We start from the raw sequence: 19,882 nt of genomic DNA on the forward strand, positions 1-19,882 counted from the left end.
TTTTTTTAGCCATAAGTTACGCTAATGATCACATATTACTTGAACTACACGAGGGTTTACGAATTGGGTGAAGTAAGGTAAAAGGGTTCAAGAATATTTTTCTAATCCACCAGCTCTACTCCAGATGACTCGCTGGTAGGCTGCAGTACTCTGAAAAGGCGGTCCTTGCATGCCGATTGGTAGCAAAACTCCTTTATGTACGATCGATTCCTTTGTTCGTGCTTTTCAGTGTGCAGTGTGCCTGAGAGCCTGCCGCGAGGCAATGAGGCCTAGCAAACCACACTGCCTGTAGAAGCCCGCTCTACTGCTAACTACGCTCCGGCCTGGCCTTGATCTCAAAACATGACTCAGAAATTGATGCTCATCATTCCACTAATCCTTCGCATCACTGGTGAGTGTGAGAATCGCTATGAGGGGTTAATCATACTCCTGATTAACATTTGCAATGCATCATATACAGGGTGTCTCTCAAAAAACTATACAGGCAAAACCCGAGACGTAGGACAAAATGAGAAGAAAAAGAGGGACAACACAGTCACAGGTTTTAATCGTTGAGACCTGTGTCTGTGTTGTCCCCCTTTTTCTTCTTCTTTTGTCCTACGTCTCGGGTTTTACAATGTTGAAAGTTCACCAGCTCGCTTGCATCTTCTCTGTAATTTCTAAACTTTACAGGGTTTTCTTCACCGCAGAAATAAACAACGCATAAGCCAATGCTGTTTCTCCCACCCAATGGAGTTTAATGTTGCATAGTTTAATTTTGCGGTAAAACAATTAAAAGCTTTAAAAGATTCTCCGGGGACACCCTGTAAATGCCTTCCCTCATATCACATCAACGGACATTGCGGAAGACTCCGCTGCTGCGCGTAGCTTCGGGAACATATAACCGCACCACCGAATTCGTTTTTCTCGGCAAGGACACGTAGGAATGAACGTTGGTACGGTGCAATGACGTCGCGTGCAAATCATATATAAAGATCAGCTCGACATTGGGGGATGCGTAGTAATATAAACCTTCGTAATAATTAAGAAATATTGTCCCCGGGCCACAACTGTTTAAATCGCACCGTGCGTCATTCCATTAACCGCTTCCAGAAGCACACTTGAAGGAATATGTTACGGGTGGAAGTCCACATTTTTCAAGCGTAACTAACATTTCACGGTGATTTGTTTATGAAAACTTTAAACGAGTTCCTAATCACTATTCGTGCATTGACATACTAATGTTCGTGCTACATTCTTCCTGTTGTTAAATCGTGACACAGGTACAGTACACTTACTTACCCACGTTGTTTCGTTTTACAAACATAAAGGAAGTTATCATTTCTTCTTCATCTAATATGTTTTCTTTCTCTTGTTGACGGACTCTCACCTGTAGGCAACGTGTTTAATGTCACTAAACTTCTCCTGTAAACAAACAAACAACCAAGACATATTAGAGCGCAGCTCTTAGGCGCCCATTTCTGGCTTGAGCGGCGACGCCGTCACCGTCGGCGTAGCCGCGCGTTGCATTATGGGATGTTTCCCATAATGACGTCACACGTGATGTCACGTGTGACTTCACAGGGTTATGAGGGTTACCCTCACAAGGGTCACAAGGGTTACCTTCACGAGGGCTACCCTCACGAGGGTTACCTTTACGAGGGTTACCCTGACGAGGGGCACGAGATTTAACCTCACAAGGGTTGCGAGGGTTACCTTCACGAAGGTCACAAGGGTTACCCTCATGACGTCACACGTGACGTCACGTGTGACGTTATTATAGGAAATATGTGACGTATAATGTCAAGTGTGGCGTCACACGCATCTAACATTGCCAATATTCCGGCTAAATTTAGCGGAGAAAACTTTCCGCTAAATATGGCGGAAAATATTCTCGCTAAATTTAGCCTCGTGATGTCACGTGCGACGTCACGAGGGTAAAAATTTCTAGCGGAAAATGTTTCCTGCTAAATTTAGCGTGGAAGAAAGAAGGGCGTACCCTCCGCTCCGTACCCTCCCCTCCTCCTCCTCAAGAGCTGCGCTCTAATTCGGCATTCCAGGGAATCGTAAACGTCTATTTTTTTTTTTTTAAGACACGTTAACTGTACCTTGTTAACAAACGTGTTTTACTCTCGAAAACATTCAAAATGCCAAGACAAATAACGTTTTTGTACCTAAGCAACGTTTCGGATAATTTCTCGGGTCGCCATATTGCTACTTTTGTAATGTCCGCAAATAGTATTAGTCTTCCGTTTGCCTGTTGTGTATACTGCCAAAATAAACGTTCGTAGGAAAACCAACAAAATCATAATTATTGCTGGGTAGTAGATATTTATGTCATTCCTTGTCGCTTGAGATAAGAACGCGAACTCGTTATGACAATCTCACAAATCTCAGAAGTGGCGAGACAGTGAAATAAAAGAAAAAACAGCACGAACAATATTCACATGCAGCACTGAACACTTCAAAGAAATTTAAAATAATGTCTCGATAGAAATAAAAAAAAAATTTCCTGTTCCTCAACGCCAGCTTTCTTTTTATACTCATTTGAAAAGAAAATCAAAGCGCAAAGTGGGTTATAAAAAGTTGATATTTCAATTTACACCGCTCGCACCAGGTTTGTAAAAGGGTCTTAAAATTATAAAGGTTTCTGCTTACCCTCGTTGGGTTAACCTGAGACTGGAGTAGAGAAGAAACATGAAAACGTGGAAGAGACAAAAAAGGCAGGACGACGTCATCTCGTCTATTTTCCATCTCTTCTATGTTTCAGTCTTTATCCTCTACCCCAGTCTCAGGTTAATCCAACATTGTCATTATTCAGTAGCTCGCCTGCACTCTTACGATATTATTTCTGCTTACATCAACGACACCTCCTAAAAAAAACTCATTACTATACATACATACACAAAGCTGTATAAATGACATCAAAATATTGCTGCCTAAACAGCCCCGAATCAATCATGTCGGATCCGTATAAGATGTGCTTAGAAAAAGACATGCAAATTCTATACACGAATTGCTGCCACTTTTACCTAAAATTTCATTCATGATTAAAATTACTAGTAAAAAACTACACACATTCAACTTTAGTTACAAATATCTATGTCATTTTTTTCTATTTTGGATATCTATGGACAGAAACATTATATGCATTGGGCGATGTCCTGTTTCAGTTTCCTTGCTGTACTTTCAGACTAAACGTTTTTAGAGTCATCTTATAGAAAATACAGGAGCCTCGAACATTTTTAACTAAGAAAGCTCAAGTCACTTACGTTTGAACGTGCAGCACTTATTCAACAATTGAAGCCATATCATTAACAGCTGAACGTTTAACCCACCTGCAGCCGCACGAGGACTCATCTACGAGAGGTGGCACTACTTCATTCCACGCTGTAACGTTCCAGGTCCCCAGCCAATCAGTAAGTTATTCATAAAACTGGTCACGACGGAAATCGGCAATGCTTAAATAGTTGGATACGGGTATATTTGTATATCAACCTTCACAAAACAAAAACTACAGTATATCTTAAAAGTGTGCGGAAGAGGTTATGGACCTCGCCTTTTGGCAACTCCAACATGGTTTACTGCATGCTTCACAAATCGTAAATGTAAATAAATCGTCGTCATGACCGGATTGCTTCTACATGAAAAGTACAGTCTCCGGCAATATGAAAGACCCACTGGGAGCGCGTGGCCGAGGTGGGGGTTGGCGGGGGCGCTGCGAGCGCTCCGGGCAGTTCCATTCTGCTTCAAGGGGAGGACGCTCACTCGGGGCTCAGCTAAAGGGCGCTCCTATCAGTTTGTGCTGAGCTTGAGTGAGCGTCCTCCCCTCGAAGCAGAATGGAATTGCCCGGAGCGCTCGCAGCGCCCCCGCCAGCCACCGCCTCGGCCACGCGCTCCCAGTGGGTCTTTCATAACGCCGGAGACTGCACAATAAATACTATTACGCCTTCATTTTTGATAAGTAAAAAACATTTTTGCTCCAAAACGAAGGCTGTGAAGAAACGAAAGGCAAAACGATTAATCTATTTTGCGATAGGATGGTTCGTTTTTGGCCATTAACTGACACATTCAACCACGTGAGGAAGAACGCGTAAATTTCGTTGCTCACCCTAATCGCAGGGGAAATGAGCGTGTCGTTTAGGTTGAACTTATTATTTTATAATATTGATGCGTTCACTTTTTTTTTTTTTTTTTTTGCTAATTAAGACTAGTTACACTTCTGGCTCTTCTGAAACATGTCATACTCTTAAAAGTTTTTTGTGTACGACAGACGCGCAAATCGGAGAGCAGGTTTGTGCAGAGTATGTGTACCAATGTTAATAATAAAACATCGTAGCAGCGAGCAGTATAGCCGTACAACCAATCCCAAAAGTCCACGGACACATCTCCTCTATTAGTACGGTTGAAAAAAAAAAGTTTCAACCTAAAATTGGTCTGCCGCTTGATGCTGAGCAATAACGTAATCACATGCAACGTCATACGCAGTGTTTCTTCGGGGAAAACGTTATAAGTGTTTCATCCGCCGAGCTTCCTTCGTAATTCGCCGGGATTTGGCACTCCAAGTGCTCAGGGGGGAAAAATATGACACAGGCATTTTGGAAGCGCATGAACAAAACTTAAATGACGTTAATGGTCATTTTTACGAGTACGTTATTAAATCTCCGGCACGGTAAAAAGTGCCAGAATGAGAAGCAAACAAGTTATTGCTAAGCTGTAACTGAAAAAAAAAAAAAAGAAGTCATAATGCACCATTTCGTCGTTTACCCTGAGACTGGGGGGTTTTCCGAAGAGCAGAAGTAGCAGAAAAAACAGACAGGTCTCAAACTCAGCTATACGTTTATTTCAACAACTTCCTCTTATATAGTTCGTTTTCGTCGTCAACAACCAATCACATACGACTTCTCCTTTGCACCGTGACTTTTCAGGTTCCACTCTATCACAAAAGAAGCGGACACTCCCAACGTTTCCAAGTGAAAAGGTTCTAGCAGAAGTCTCAGGGTAAACGACGAAATGGTTGACTTCCACCAGCTAGCCTGTACTTTGACTCTTTTCTCGTTAATCATAATGCACATTTTTATAAGGAAAAATATTAGGAACCTCCGCTCCTTTTGCTTTAACCTTCCGTCTGAATTTCTTTATTTATTGTTTTTCTTAAAAGCCACCAACCTGTTCGTTGTTTTTTGTTTTGTTTTTTTTTTTTTTTAGTTATTTTATGTAATTTGCATGAAAACCCGTCTCGGTAAATATAAACGGATATTTAAGACTAGAAAATCAAGACCTCTACCAAGTTGTTGATTTCAAGAAATGCGAAGATCAAAATTCGTTTATTAAACGAAAGTTGATGACCAGCTCATGAGCTCCCCATACCCCTTCTATATTCCGCTGCAACGGCCGACAGAAAACAAAATTTCCGATCCTTGAGTTTGCTTCACCTTTTAGGCACCCTTGTTGAGGAAAACCCCGCTTTACGTAAACGGGGCGAAACAGCTAGCATGCTTGAACATCCATCCCCATTGGGCGCGTTTTAGCTCACCACAGTCCACTCTTCCCTCGGTGTTCCTTTATGGCACCTCGAATGCAACTGTTTGATTTTCACAAAATTTATTTTTGAGCCCGTATTAGGGCGTCATTTGCTTTCGGTATGTTAAGGCCCGTTCACACTCTTGCGACCTCTTAAACCTGGGTTCCTTGAAACTTCTTGAACCAGAAAACACACTGGCGCCATCTATTGGGAAGCAGTGTAAACTCGGCGGTCCGGCATATTTTTTTTTTATTTCGAGAGCATTATTCTTTCTTTCTTGGCTCGAAAAACTTTTGACAATGTTATAAACGAGCCATTCTATGGGTATTACGCACATTTGACCTCGAAAATCCCGTAAAACCTTCGCTCTTGTGAAATGCAGTTCCAGGGTCACCGCATAGATGGCGCCACAATGTCAGTATGTTCCCTCATTCTAAAAACATTTAAGAAGTTGTAAGAGATCTCGTCTCTCTCAGTCGTACTCGGTCGCAAGAGTGTGAACGGGCCTTTAGACTCAAATCATATTTAACCTGAAAATAGTTTCCGGCACCAAGCACGAATGTCAAATCGGACACCAATTTCTTCCGTTTAAAGAAGACGCAACTATACCTTCGCACTTTAGTTCATAAACGTCTCCGTAAGATTTCCTCGTGCCATAAACCGCCCTGTCCTCCTACAGCTGCCACCAAGCTCATCTAAAGTAACTACAGATGGTAGAAACGTAGCGGCAAGCTCCGCGTATGGTCGCAATTTCGGCTCATGAAATGAGCAATCGCTCTTTGACCTCTCTATTGTTGGTGAGCCGATTTAAATTCGCTGGTGACGGGTAGATTTATAGAGACGTGTTTTGTATACCGAGATTTTGCTATTCACACACCGGCAAAACAAGCGTACATCTTCGTACCACCACTACATGAGGTGTCGGTGCTTGAGCCATTAAAAACAAATTTCCTGTTCTGAAATAGGCAAGAAGAACGCTATAATTGCGAGAGATCCACGGAGATGGGTATTATTTATAAGTTGATAGCACACATATTGCCAAAGACGCTTATGTTGGCAATGAACGCCTTCAGTACGATGATGCCCCGTGGTAATCTTGGGGTGACAGGGTTAGAACGACCCTTCGAACCTTGGAATATTTGAAGGGGCCGAAATAAAGTTTGCCATAACAACAGAGACCGATTAGCCAATCGCTTTGCGAGGAGTTGGTGTCTGTGTGTTAGTATTTTGTTTGTGTTCGGCTAGCAAGCACGCAAGGCAACGGCGCTACTTTTCCAAGATCCAGTAACTTTAAGCATATCCAGAGCTGGGCGGCGTGCCTTAATGGCCGATGAGGAGATACTGACATTGAACAAGTTGCTGTCGCGCGCGTGCGAAGTATTCCTGCGTTCATCTGACGAAAATTAGCCATAGAGACAAGTTAAAGTTTTAAACGTAGTTAACCCTTTTCTCGAATATTTTTTTCAGTGATTAGGTCTTGTTTCCAAAGTAATGGCATTAAAAAAGTTCAATGGACATTTCGTGTTTTTTTTTTTTATATTATTATCTAGCGAAAGCACGTACACCCGTCAGCGATATGAAGGTGAACAGCGCCCTTCTTGTTTTTGACGCTCCTGCAAGTTTTGGAACAAGCTCTCTTCCAGAAGAGGGCTAGAACGCAAAGTTTAGACCCCAAGCCACGTACCATTTGAGACGTTGAGAGTTAATATAGCTTTAGGGAGCCGTAAAACAGGCAAGAAACCAGGTAAGGTGTTCATCTTCATATTGCCGGCGGGTGCACAATGCTTGCAAAGTTGTTTAGGTTTAGAAGCATCAAATAAAAATATTAAAGATGCAAAGTTGCAGTCTCTCCTTCATTCGGTTTCATTCTGGCGCGTCCGCTTTCGCGACATTCCAATGGCTTCAGATTTATAATGGGAGGTACCTTACAAAACTTTTTTCTGTCAGATGATGAGCGCCGCCTCCTAATTTAATTCCGAAAATCGTTGAAAGTCTGAATTGGAACAACCAGAGCTCTCATTGGCGCTATCGCCAGAGCGGCCTGTATGCAAAGTGAGCATCACGTGCACAGGGTGCCTAATTTGAAAACTATAACTAGCTCAGCAAAGCGAGATACCGTACAACTATAACGCTTATAATTTGCCAAACACAAGACAAATAGCAACGTCTTCCGCTGTGCGCGCAGTTTCGCGTTTATGCGGCCACTTTCAAATGCGTAACCACCTTCGTACATGCACAACAACAACCGTCAAAGGGTTAAAAAAGAAGAAAAAATTCCTCGAGTTACAATTTAAATCTTGAAAATATTACAGTTAGATCCTGGAGAAGACGAGACAATCTGGAGACATACGTCAAACACTGCATTTTTTTTTTGTCTTTTTTACCGTGTTTTTCTGTTGTCAAGAGAAACCAAGCGATAACCACGAATACGGGTGACATTAACTGGGCTACGAAAATATTGAGCATCAGATACTAGGCGTAAAGATCAAAGGCAAAATGTTAGGATATGTCAGTACGTCGTACAGAATCAGTAAGTTATATTGATTTAGAGCTTAAAAAGCACCAGACGTGGTTTGTACCTAGCATCTTATCATCGCTTCACAAGCAATAAGATTGTGACTGAGCAGATAAGAGCGCCGAACCGCGAATAAAGAGGAGGGAACATCATAAGTCAGATCCTGCGTTTTTTAAGCTTTCAGCGACTATAATAAACACGCTAATATTACTATTGATGTCATTGTGGGTTCCATGGATGTCCTCCTAGAAACATAACGCCCCGTCGTACCGGTTGCGATTCTAATAAAAATTAAAAAAACTATAGATTAAGTCACGAGTCACGCTTCTAAGTGTGGCTCGGCAATGTTTTTGAAACAGGAAAGATTCAGTATTTAAGTACAAAACGAGCGTGTTGGTAACGGTAATTAGACATGAGGAAGATACATAGAAAGGGGGGACGGACACGAAGACTTCGTGTCCGTCCCCCCTTTCTATGTATCTTCCTCATGCCTAATTCAGTATTTATTTATGATTTTATACGATACAGCTGTATCTAGACACCGCGTAGACAAAGTTGTAAACTACAAACATGGCATCGATGTCTTCGGCATGCAGCGCCTGTATCGCTGATCATTGGTATCTCCGGTTGTTGCTTTCCTATGCCGTCCCAGGAGCCAACTACTACCACGATTGTTCTTTCGATCCTGTCCTGTTATTATACGAGACTGAGGTGAAGGGAAAATATAATTGAAAGATACGGCAAGGAGAACGTCATTGTTGTGTCTTCGTAGCGAGTTGATTGCTGCCTGATGCCGCTGTGCGAAGCAGAGAGCTTGTCAAATTCCAAATTTTAAGTATTTCTATTGAGGTAAATCAACCGCCTTGTTGCCACACCTAGATGTAAACACGTCTCTTCGAGGCTGTGGGTAAGCAAACTTTAATTAAACGAAGCAAAATTTTATCCGGCATATCGTGTCCAACAAAAAGTATTGTTGCTGTTGTTGTTGTCTTTAACAAAAAAAAAACAATTTCATAGGCGTCGGGGCAAACATCAGTACAGCTCTTTCAAAAATCTTTTTAGAGCTCAGCTCTTAGGCGCCCGGCCGTTTCCGGCTTGACCAGCGTCGGCGTCGCCGCGCGGTGCATTATGGGAAACGCCCCATAATGCACCGCGCCGAAACGTCGCGTGACGACGCGCGTTTCGCGCGTGAAAGAAGGAGGAGGAGAGGAGGAGAGGGTACAGATGAGGAGAAGGAATGCCCTCCCCTCAGTTCCCACTCCTCCTCCTCCTCAAGAGCTGCGCTCTGAATCGGCGTTGCAGGAAGTTGTAAACGTCTTTCTTTTTTTTAAATTTTACTGTAATGTAATCGTGATGCCAAAAAATGGCCTTTCTTGTGCGCAGTTCCTCGAGAGTGGGGCCAGGAGTGGAGCTCGTGTAACGGGCAGCGTCAGTCCCCGGTCCTCCTCTTGCCGCACAAGTCCATCGGAATCACGCTGCCCAGGCTCCACTTCAAACACTTCCGCTCGCCACTCGCAAATCCCGTCATTCAGAACACCGGAAGAACATGTACGCGGCCCCAGCACCTCGACCCTACAACCCCCCACCGCCAAACCGCGAAAAAGCCACAAAAAAAAAAACTAGTCTTGTGCGAATAGTGGATTTTGAGTTCGAAGCGAATTCGATGCGAATAGCGGTTTTGGCCGAATATTTTCGAATCGAAAATTGAATAGTTTTTCCACGCCTTTCACTACCATTGCATAATGCTTAGGCAAAAAACCAGCTAAACTTGTGAAGGTTGTTTCACTTGTTCATTTATAAGCTAAGTTTAGTCCATCTATATTTATGAACTGTGACCTCAGAAGCTCTCGTGTCTTCGGATGGCAAGTAAACGACGGATTTGACATAAAATGAATCCTGTAAAGATGGCCAACTATAACCAATGGTGTTAATTTACAAATATTGCTATATACAATATTATTTCTTTATTCTCGAGGTAAAAAGAATGAATCGTGCATCATGAACGCAGGTTGTGAGGGCATCTCTGCCTAACATAGAATACTCTTGCATAACACTGTAATTTTAAACCTTTTGCTGCAATGTAGATATACACATTCACAAAGTTTTAATTTATTTTCACATACAGTCGGCACAGGTGCACCATCCTGATTTGAATGTATGCTTTACTTCCAAGCACGCAATTACGATATTCATACTTTTCCAAGTGTTTATCGCGACGTGTTACCCCGTTGAGTGCGCTTCTTACAAAGCACCGGTACGCTGCGGAGAAGCAATACCCGCGGAGCTCGCTTTTGCGGGTACTGCTTCTCCGCAGGGCACCGGTGCTTGGCAAGAAGCGTACTCAACGGGACCAACCCGCCGCAATCAACACTTCAAAAAACACGAATAGTGCAGTTCTTCTCAAAGCGAATATCGAATAATGTATTATTCGAAACTACTATTCGAAATTTCGAATATTCGCACAACCCTAAAACAAACAAAACTCCTGAGTTTTTATGCCTTCAGTTTATGTTGAACTCGTCGGATGGAAGCCCGGAATACATTTTAGCGCTCAAAACACAAGGACAAACACGAGAGTCACACACTACAGTGCGCTACTAACAACTGATTTTATTGGTGGTGGTGGTGCGCCGTTTAGATTTTACGTCACCTAGGTTACTGATTTTATGACACGAAACGTCACTTGTATGCCAACCGTGTTTCTGATATCACCCCATCACTAGCCAACCCGATGCCAGGCCGCGTCATTGAGGAAGGCACGTTCCTTGTCAAGTAGATGAATTGAAGCCACGCTGACACATGCTGCCCCACCTCTCTTAATCTCATCTGCCTTGACCCTTCCTCACAGTTTCTTTCCTTGCGCCTCGCCAGAATCTTGCACTCGGAAAACAATGGCACACACTTGCAGCTTCGACAATTTCCTACTTTAAGTAGGAAATTAATGATCGGACAGATGTCCGTCCCGATAATTTCCTACTTAAAGTAGGAAATTGTCAAAGCTGCAAGTGTGTGCCGTTGTTTTCCGAGTGCAAGATTCTGGCGAGGAACAAGGAAAAAACTGTGAGGGAGATAGTCGAGACAGATGAGATTAGGAAGGGTGGGGCAGCATGTGTCAGCGTGGCTTCAATTCATCTACTTGACAGGGAACGTGCCTTCCTCAATGATGCGGCCTGGCATCGGGTTGGCTAGTGATTGGGTGATATCAGAAACACGGATGGTATATAAATGACGTTTCATGTAATTAAATCAGTTAGTAGCGCACTGTGGTGTCTGACTCTCGTCTTTCTGTCCTTGTGTTTTGAGCGCTAAAATGTATTCCAAGTTCCAAAACCAACTAGCCCAACAATCTACTTTACTGAATGGAAGCCGTCACGTTATGTTACAGAAGTGTATCCATTTGAATTGTTAATCGCGCAAGCCTCGATTGTAGCACTGCTGTCGATTTCAGTCTAAGCTTGGAAACATTGACTTAATAAACATATCCAGACGCTCTTAAAGTAGAAGAGTGTACACTTGGGTAAGTTGGTGACGCACGGTAAAATAAAACCAGCGCTAAAACTACAAGAAGAACCCAAAGAAGCGTATGCACCAGGCGATGGTGTGTATGTTTATTCGACCTGCCCCTGCTTCAGTTTGTGCTGTTTTCGTTTTGCCCCACTCTTAAAGTGTCTTCATAGACAAAACCCGCTTAATTTTTCTATGTGGCCTTCTGCTTCTCTGATTTCTCACGAACTAATTATAATAAAGTATGTAGCGTTTATTCAAAGCACTTCCATCCGTATTAACGTAACCTTATGAGAGCCAACTTAGGTGCTTGCGTATGCGTATGAATCTTATGTGCAGTACGCCTCAAGTCATCGATGCCCAAGCCGATCATCTCGGGCGGCATCTTGACGGAGGAGTACGTGTTCGAACAGGCGGATTTCCACTGGGGACGGGACGACCACAGCGGCAGCGAGCACATCATCGACGGAAACAGCTACGCCCTGGAGGTGACCTCCTGAGTTCCGAGATGGAAGGGACAGAAGGCTGTTCTCTACGGTTCTTGTATATGGCTCGGCAATAGTTTTCCAACATGGTTGACCGTGAAGATACGAGTCTTGTTTATTTTTCACTTCGGTTTTATTTAAATGGATGGCCGGCAAGCATATAAATCCTTGTTCTTTTGATCATGTTAAGTTTATATGGATTAGAAATAATAGAGCGCCGCATCACTAGGAGCAAAACCGCTTATATTGCAATGGTGAGGGCGCATAGAGAGCGCGCAGTGCACTTCTCATGTTCTTGTTTTAAATGCGATAGCCTTTCAAACAACCGGGGGCAGCGTCTCACCGCTTTCAATTAAAACACAGGGTCTGTTGTTTTTTTGTTTTGCTTTTGCTTTTTTTGTAAGTTTTTTTTATAATTTAGGTGGAAACAAAACCAAAACTACAACATGATTTTTTTTTTGCGCGTGCTTTCGTTTGTGTTGATAAATAAGGGCTGCTTGTGCCACAGGCAATGAATCATGTTTAATGTAAATTTGCATTGTTTATTAAATACTAATACCATTGTCTGTGGCGTTCTACTGTCATTTCGTCATGTGTGGTTGCACATTTTAACGTGAAACGTTCTTTGGTTATCGGTGCTCAGCATTTAGTGAAGCCTGATAAGCGTGGGCGCGAAGCTCGAAGCTGATTGGGTAAAGGGGTAGGTCACGTGACCTGAGGGTTAGGAGAGTAGGATCTAGGCCACCTGTGCGCACAGTGAGGCCTGGTTCACACTTACAGCTAATCCGCTGCCACCGAAGCGGAATCGGCCGCGCAATGCACAGTGGACGCTACGCCCGGCAGCCGAATTCTTGCAGATTCGCCCGCTGATTCGCAAGTGTGAACCAGGCCTGAGAGAGGAGTTTGTGAGTATGGAAGGCTTTGGAAAATTGCCAGGTTTATCAGCCCTGAATACGTGAAACTCAGAGTAGTGCCAAACGTTTGTGATGATAGATAAGTTTCACGTATGGAACACAATTGCCTAGTAATTTTTATCTGTCTTTGGCTTATAAATATGATTTAAATCTTGTTTATTTGAGGCCATAAAAATGTAACAAACGTATTCAGGAGAAAGAATCATATGGGCGTCTTTCTGGATAATATCCGACTCGCCGTTTGCCTGTCAAATGTGCGGCATCATGTTGTGCATGTGTGCGGAAGTTCCCGTGATAGCATGTCATTTATTGCGTGATCACAGTTTTAGCGCAGGTCAAGTTGCAGTATTCTGCAGTGATCTGGAGCATGAAGTTTGCGCAGAGGTCTCGTGAAAGCCAAAAAGCAGGCCAAAATAACAGAGATGAACCCGCAAACCGTCGCCATTTAACTGGCGTCATTGCCGTAGGCACGAAAATCATAAAGTATAAAAAAAACAATCACGAGCTAGTGTTTTTTGTTTTTTTTTTAAGTATTCTTACGACCTATAAATTTTGTTTTCAGTCCCACTTTGATTGACTAATCTTCAATATAAGACCAAGATTTCTTTTTCATATTTTCGAAGAAGAACTAGGTTCATTTTTTTAATATTATTCTATTTAAACTTGTGTAGCTGCGGTATCAACCTTACATTGTGCAATAAAAAATTTGGGCATAGCACATCTGTACCCTGCCCTCTATAGAATTTCATATTGACTGCATTGCCAAAACATAAAAAGAACCAAGAAATGTTCAGCTTAGATGACAACTATATTTGAAGCAAGTATTAATGATCATGCACGTTGTTCCAGCTCACATCGTATTTTGGGTTCGATAATTACACGCTCCATAAATCGCCCAGCGAACTTCGTAAATACATAACACGGCCTCTCTAGGATGTTCCATAAAATAAAATAAAAATTAAAGGCGCGGATTATTTCGCGGTGGGATTCTTCTATCAACCGAAAATCTAAGAAAGCAACCATGATAACACGGAGCTATTTGTTGGCGGATTTGATTTGATCTGCATGGTGAATAAAGACGGCTTACGACCAAAAAGGCGCCCGCAATAGCTTATGCCTCGTCAGCGTAAGACTGCGTAAAGGCACCCATTATCGGGAGAAATGTGCTAACCAGCATCGGGTGCTAACCACGCAGGCTCAACTGCTCTTCAAGCTGCGGACCCCGTCGGCCCGGGCCGACTGCAAGGTCTGCCCTCCGGCCTTCGTCAGCGTGGCCACGCAGTTCCAGGTGATCCCAGCCAGCAGGGCATACAAAGAGGACACGGAATTATAAATTTGTAGAATTCGGTAAAACTCCACGCCAATGATGCCTGGATGCAGCGTTGTTCAAAAGAAAAGTTATTTCGTACCGGTGGTGCAACCTGCGCTTCGCATAATTAATTACATGTTAATGAAAAAAAAACATGCACCCACTCTTAATATTTTCGTTATTTTCGTTGTAAATTAAGACACTGAAGTGGTTTAGTCCTTTTTCTATAGTGAAATCTCAATTTATGCGCCGTATGTGGCGTATAATAAAAACCTTAAACATACAGTCACGCATGGCCGTCTTTTTTCTGAAACACGCGATTAAACGTTGAACATCGTGTGATCGCATTTTAAATAAGGTCACGCATGATCGTAATATTCAGTTTTTAGGACACTCAGGGCGCGCGGATTTAGAAAAAAGTCAAATTTTGGAGTTTTATGTGCCAAACTTACGACGGGCATCTGGCACGCCTCAGCGGAGGACTGAGGATTAATTTCGACCACCTGGGGATCTTTTGACGTGCAACCGAAAGCTCGGTTACACGGCGCCTTCTCCGCAATAAGCCTCCGTCTTATTGCGGGCAACTCGGTCGAGATTCAAACACCCCCCCCCCCCCCCCCGCGTGGATTCAGTTCGCACAATAAAGCGACGAACTCAAAAATCCATTTATGTGCTCCTTTAAGTTCCTCACCTTTTTTCTCTCCACCCCGATTGTTTTGACGACTCTCAAGAAAGAGGTTACTTGGGCATCGGTGATTCTTTGTGTACCTCAGCAAAAGCACTATGCCACAGCTCCAGGAACTTAGGAGAAGTCGAAGTATATATCGAATGGCTAGCTTTCAGCAGGCGTTCGTTGGCTTCCGTCGTGCTTTGGCTGTGCGTTCACACGGGAAACTCACGAGCCGCCAAACCATTCTCGAAATAGGAAGCTCGAGCAATAGAGCTATTATAATGTACGCTAGAGGTTCAACTGGCGCTAGTGTATATGCGACTTCCGTGACGCAAATCGAAGCAGATAGCAAACAGTCTGCTTTTGAGCTGCTCCCATGCATTTCTAAAGAAAAACGCGCGCGCATTTTGCCTCTTACCGGAAAATAACACGAAACACTTTGAATATTTCGGTCGTACCGAATAGTATGTACCTTTATTAACATCATAAAACTTCTATTCCTTTAGTTACCTATTTTTCTTTATCAGTGAACGATGTTTAACTTCGCCATATTTCACGTTTAAACCTGTACAGCAAGTATATAAAACTAAGCGACGAGCCTAAGCCAAGTAATAATCGAAAGGAATATAGAGTGATTTCGAGGTTTGCCAGCATTCCGGTGACGCTTACATATTGCTAATATGCCACTCTTGTCACTATATGAAAATGGTCTCGTCTTGAATCTTTACGAGCGGTAAAAAACATTCCAAACGTAAAAAATAAAGTACGTGGGCTATGATTGGTGTGTTTGCCTGTTTTCTGTGCCGGTCAGCTTTTATTAAGGACTTGTTCGCAAAGATTTCGAGCATGCGGGTGATGTTTTGAGCGTAGAACAACCATCTTCGCACAGAGCAGAAAGAATAAAGCAGTAATCACATATTGAGAATCAGGCTATATAACGTGACCTTTAATTTATTTTGAGCGTACATGCACCGGGAGTTACTGATCCAGTGTGACTGCGCAGTTCTTGCCGTCTTCCTTGGTTTCCAGATGTCCTTCGTTCGTTCGGCACTAATGTGCCCATGCTGAAAAGCGCCGACGTCGTGTTCGCGCTAACAGTCTCCGACAGCGCACATAAATACATTTACGAAGCCATTTTAGCACCATTTTTAATGCAATGAGTTTGAACGGCCTGCCTGAAATCATCGTCTCCACCCAAGACATCGGCTCATTCCGCGAATTGTTATCATCACATCTCCTATAACCCCACTCCCTTATGTAATACCCTAACTCTAGGGTTCTTAAGGTATTTAAATAAATAAAAAGAAAGAAAAGCGCCGTAACTGACCAATTATTTCGTCGGCTTGACTGAGAAATGTTCCAAGCTACCTAGTACGTACTAAATATCTGTGACATTTGCTCTTATAATCAAACGCAAAGAGAAAAATTTACTCACCTTTTTTTTTACAAATGCATTACCGGAAGTCAATTTTCGACTGGTTGCTGTCGGCTTCAATTTGCGACAGCGCACTGGCGCCATTTGAACCTCTAGCTTACATTGTAATAACCCTATGACTATAGCTCGCAACGAGAAAATTGAACAACCTCTATGCCCGTCTTATACCATCATTAGCACGCGCTGTGTGTTCAGTGAAGTATCATTCTCCATGAGCAACACTTGACTATGCAAGATGAATCTAGCGAACCTTTGCTGTGAGCACTTGCTTGACCTAAAAACAGAACTAAGGCCGCCAGTGAATACTCTTTAGTGGTGGTGAGATGTTTCCCTGGCGTCCTTTTATGGTTCATACTCGTGACGTCACAACCAAGATTATCAGTTGCGAACGACAACTTCGATGGTGCTTGTTAAAAGCACGGTGGAAGTCTAGATTTATCACGGTTTTAAACCAACACTTTCTGAGTTAACAGTATGTTGTGTCTGTTATTTCCGTCGATGAAAGTAATGTTAACTCCACGAGATTGAGCGCTTGGCCAATCGTGCGAGGCACTGGTGCAAGACTGACCACTGCGACGTTTGTGGTCGCTCACGCCGTCTTTCCCAACTATGAATTCTTGGCTCACTCGCCGTGGGGAAAGAGGGAGAAGTTATTAAGCGCAAACTGAGTCAATGTTTTCGGTTGTACGAGACAAATACGACCTGCATACTATGCGGGTAAGAACCGAGAGAGAGAGAGAGAGAGAAAGTGGTGATGCCAGAGCGCCAAGCTCTGGTTGGAATGATTCACGGGTAGACAGAAAGCTAGCAGGCTTTTCCTCTACCCACACTTCGCACGCGTTGGAACATCGAATACCGGCGACCGGCGACCGGCGACCGGCGTTCGCGTTCGACCGCTTTCGAACAAAGGAGTAGAGACAACGGCAGCTAGCTTTGCGTCTACCCTCTAGTCATTCCAACCAGAGCTCGGCGTTCTGCAGTGTCCCCGTGCGCTCTCGACTCCTCCTCTCCCTTCATTTCTACCCGCATAGGAAACTTGAACGTATTGCGTTCACTCCAGGCATAGACCACTCCAAAAATCGTTTTCGTATCGCTGCCATCTTTGCCTACTGGGCTGTTGCACGCGTTCTGAGCCTACGAAGTAGCTCTCTTACCCGGAACATCAGACGTCGGATTTGCGTCCACAGCCATGTGGCGCGACTTCTTCCTCAGGGGTGACGACGCTGGAAAGGTGTAATTTGCGTATAATGTACACAAATAAGCCTCAATACAAGTTCTGGTGTCCGCGCGACCTGTGTGCAGACGACGCGGCATCGGAACACGGAGTTGATGACCCTGGTCTCGCCATTGAGCTCGGTGGCCTATGCCTTGGACAGATCTCGACCGAGTCTACCCATCCGGTTGGAAGCCCTGATTCCCAACGACACCGACCACTACTACATGTACGACGGTTCCCGCACGGTACCTCCGTGCTCGGAAGACGTACTCTGGCTCGTCTTCCGAAAACCCTCGTACATCGGAAGGGAGCAGGTAGGCTGCCTCATGGCCTCAAAGGGTCAAAATATTTTTTTTTTCGACAAAATATTTGTCTATACTTTCAGGGTTCTTTTAGCCCTGGTTTTACGTTTGTGTCAATGCGGAGCTCAAGTTCGTCTGCTTCTTGCACAGGGGTTGCGATGATGTCAGAACGCCGAGATCTTATTGGCTGATTGAAAAAAAAAAATAGTGGGTAGACCCTAAGGCATCTAGCATTGAGGTCTACCCACTATCCTTCTAGTCATAGCCAATCAGAACTCGGCGTCATTCTGACGTCACCGCAACTCCTGCGCAAGAAGCAGACGACTTGCTCTCCTCATGGGAATCACTAGAAAATAGGCGAAAACGGCTAATTAGTTAGCTAATTAACTCGAAAGGTTTGACTGACTTTTTCATCTTTCAGTGTTGGGGGCATTAAGTAGCTAAAGGAGTGACATTCCACCTTGATGTTAAGTTTTGATAACAAACTTTGTAGTGGACCCTAAGAGGCGAGAAACATTGCGGCGAATACCGCCCATGACTGCGATACATTCGTCGTGTAATCAAACAAAACGTGTAAACAACATCTGTGGTAGAAGACTTCCACTATGGACGAAGTGACGTTCGTGGAGCAACGCCGGCTCCGTCGGCACTGTCAGTGGATTGGCCCATTGTGACCGCTAATCTCCACTAGGGGGCTGGATGGCGCATTGAGCAAACAGGTGTGAGGACACCAGAAGTAAGCGGCTTTTCCCAGAAGTGAGCGCTTGACAGGCTTTTCAATTCTTCCGAGTGCTGGTTAAAACAGCACCAAAGGCGCTGGATTTTTTCTGGTCATCTTAAGAGTAGCCTGCTTGTTGCGAAGTAACAGCGCATGCAGAACTGAGAAGTCTCGTGGGAAGCCATTCGATGAGGACATTTTAAAATTCTAGTTGAGCAAACGTGCATATGTCCCACGTTCTAATATGCCTTATTTTCTCAATTTAATTCAAACCTGGATTATTAAAACCCACTCAAAGACACAGCAAAACATAGACCCAAATATCGACTGAATGCACTAGGAAGTACAGCAGATGCCCAACTTCTGGGACAAGCATCGAACTTCCAGTTGCTTAACTTTCACCGAACTCGGAGAGCACAGTGGTTGTTACTTGTGAATGTTTCGACAAAATTATCCCACGTTCTTTTCCCGGCCAGGTGAAACTTTTCAGGCGACTATACGCCTTCTCAGAAGACATCAGCTGCAACGCGCACCTGGTGGCTAACCTGAGGCCCCTCCAGGACATGGGAAAAACCAGGGTGCTCTACAGAACTTTCAAGTGCGTGGCCCACTATAGTTAAACAAAACAGAAATGCCACAAACGAACACGAGCAGCGTTCGTTTACACAGTGTGGAGGAGGGCGAGAATTTAGGCGATTATATACAGACACGATACGAACACACTTAAAGCAAACAAACACACTGAACCGAAATCAGGATTTCGCAAAATAATTCCGCAGAAGTGTTGAACGGAACGCTACGAACTCTAAGACATCACTCATACATCGATATCTCAAACGGATGGCTGTATTTTTGGAAAATAAGGGTGAGGTCAAGCGAGGGCTATGACGCCAAGATGCCCCTGGAACAGTTGAGAATGAGGGGAAGCGGTTTCGCTTCTCTCCTCCTCGCTTCGGTTCACTGCTCGAGGGGACGAAGCGAAGAGAAGGGGATCGGGACCTCCTCGGTCGTGTTCAATCACGCACTTCTTTTTTAGAAATGTGTCCACCTGTTAGAGATATCGCTGTATGAATGATGTTTTTGCGTTTTGCATCCTCCTGCCTATCGCCCCAGCCTTGTTTGCTTACGACTGAGCTCTTGTCCCCTACGATGAGACCCAAATAGCACAAGAGGTGGGGCTAGATGTGGGACCCACGTGGGCAATGAGGGCTCGGGCAGCCCCTATAAAACCCATGTTGGCCCCACGTGGGCGAAGCGTGGGCATGCCCAACTTGGGCTGCCCATGCAATATTCCCGTGGGCCCCACCTCAG

The 19,882-nt window shown here is 44.0% G+C and overlaps 1 protein-coding gene across 1 annotated transcript; it reads left to right on the plus strand.

The window, feature by feature from the left end:
* Positions 1–342: 342 nt before the first annotated feature.
* On the plus strand, positions 343–19,191 carry LOC121045777 (carbonic anhydrase 7-like). Its single transcript, XM_042290293.1, has 7 exons — positions 343–391; positions 3,324–3,398; positions 9,402–9,566; positions 11,862–12,010; positions 14,117–14,209; positions 17,638–17,865; positions 19,048–19,191. The coding sequence occupies exons 1-7, from the start codon at positions 343–345 to the stop codon at positions 19,189–19,191; spliced, it is 903 nt and encodes a 300-aa protein (XP_042146227.1).
* The last annotated feature ends 691 nt before the right edge of the window (positions 19,192–19,882 follow it).

The sequence above is a fragment of the Ixodes scapularis genome, unplaced genomic scaffold (assembly GCF_016920785.2).
Source record: "Ixodes scapularis isolate PalLabHiFi unplaced genomic scaffold, ASM1692078v2 PGA_scaffold1__304_contigs__length_218370807, whole genome shotgun sequence".
NCBI lineage: Eukaryota > Metazoa > Arthropoda > Arachnida > Ixodida > Ixodidae > Ixodes > Ixodes scapularis.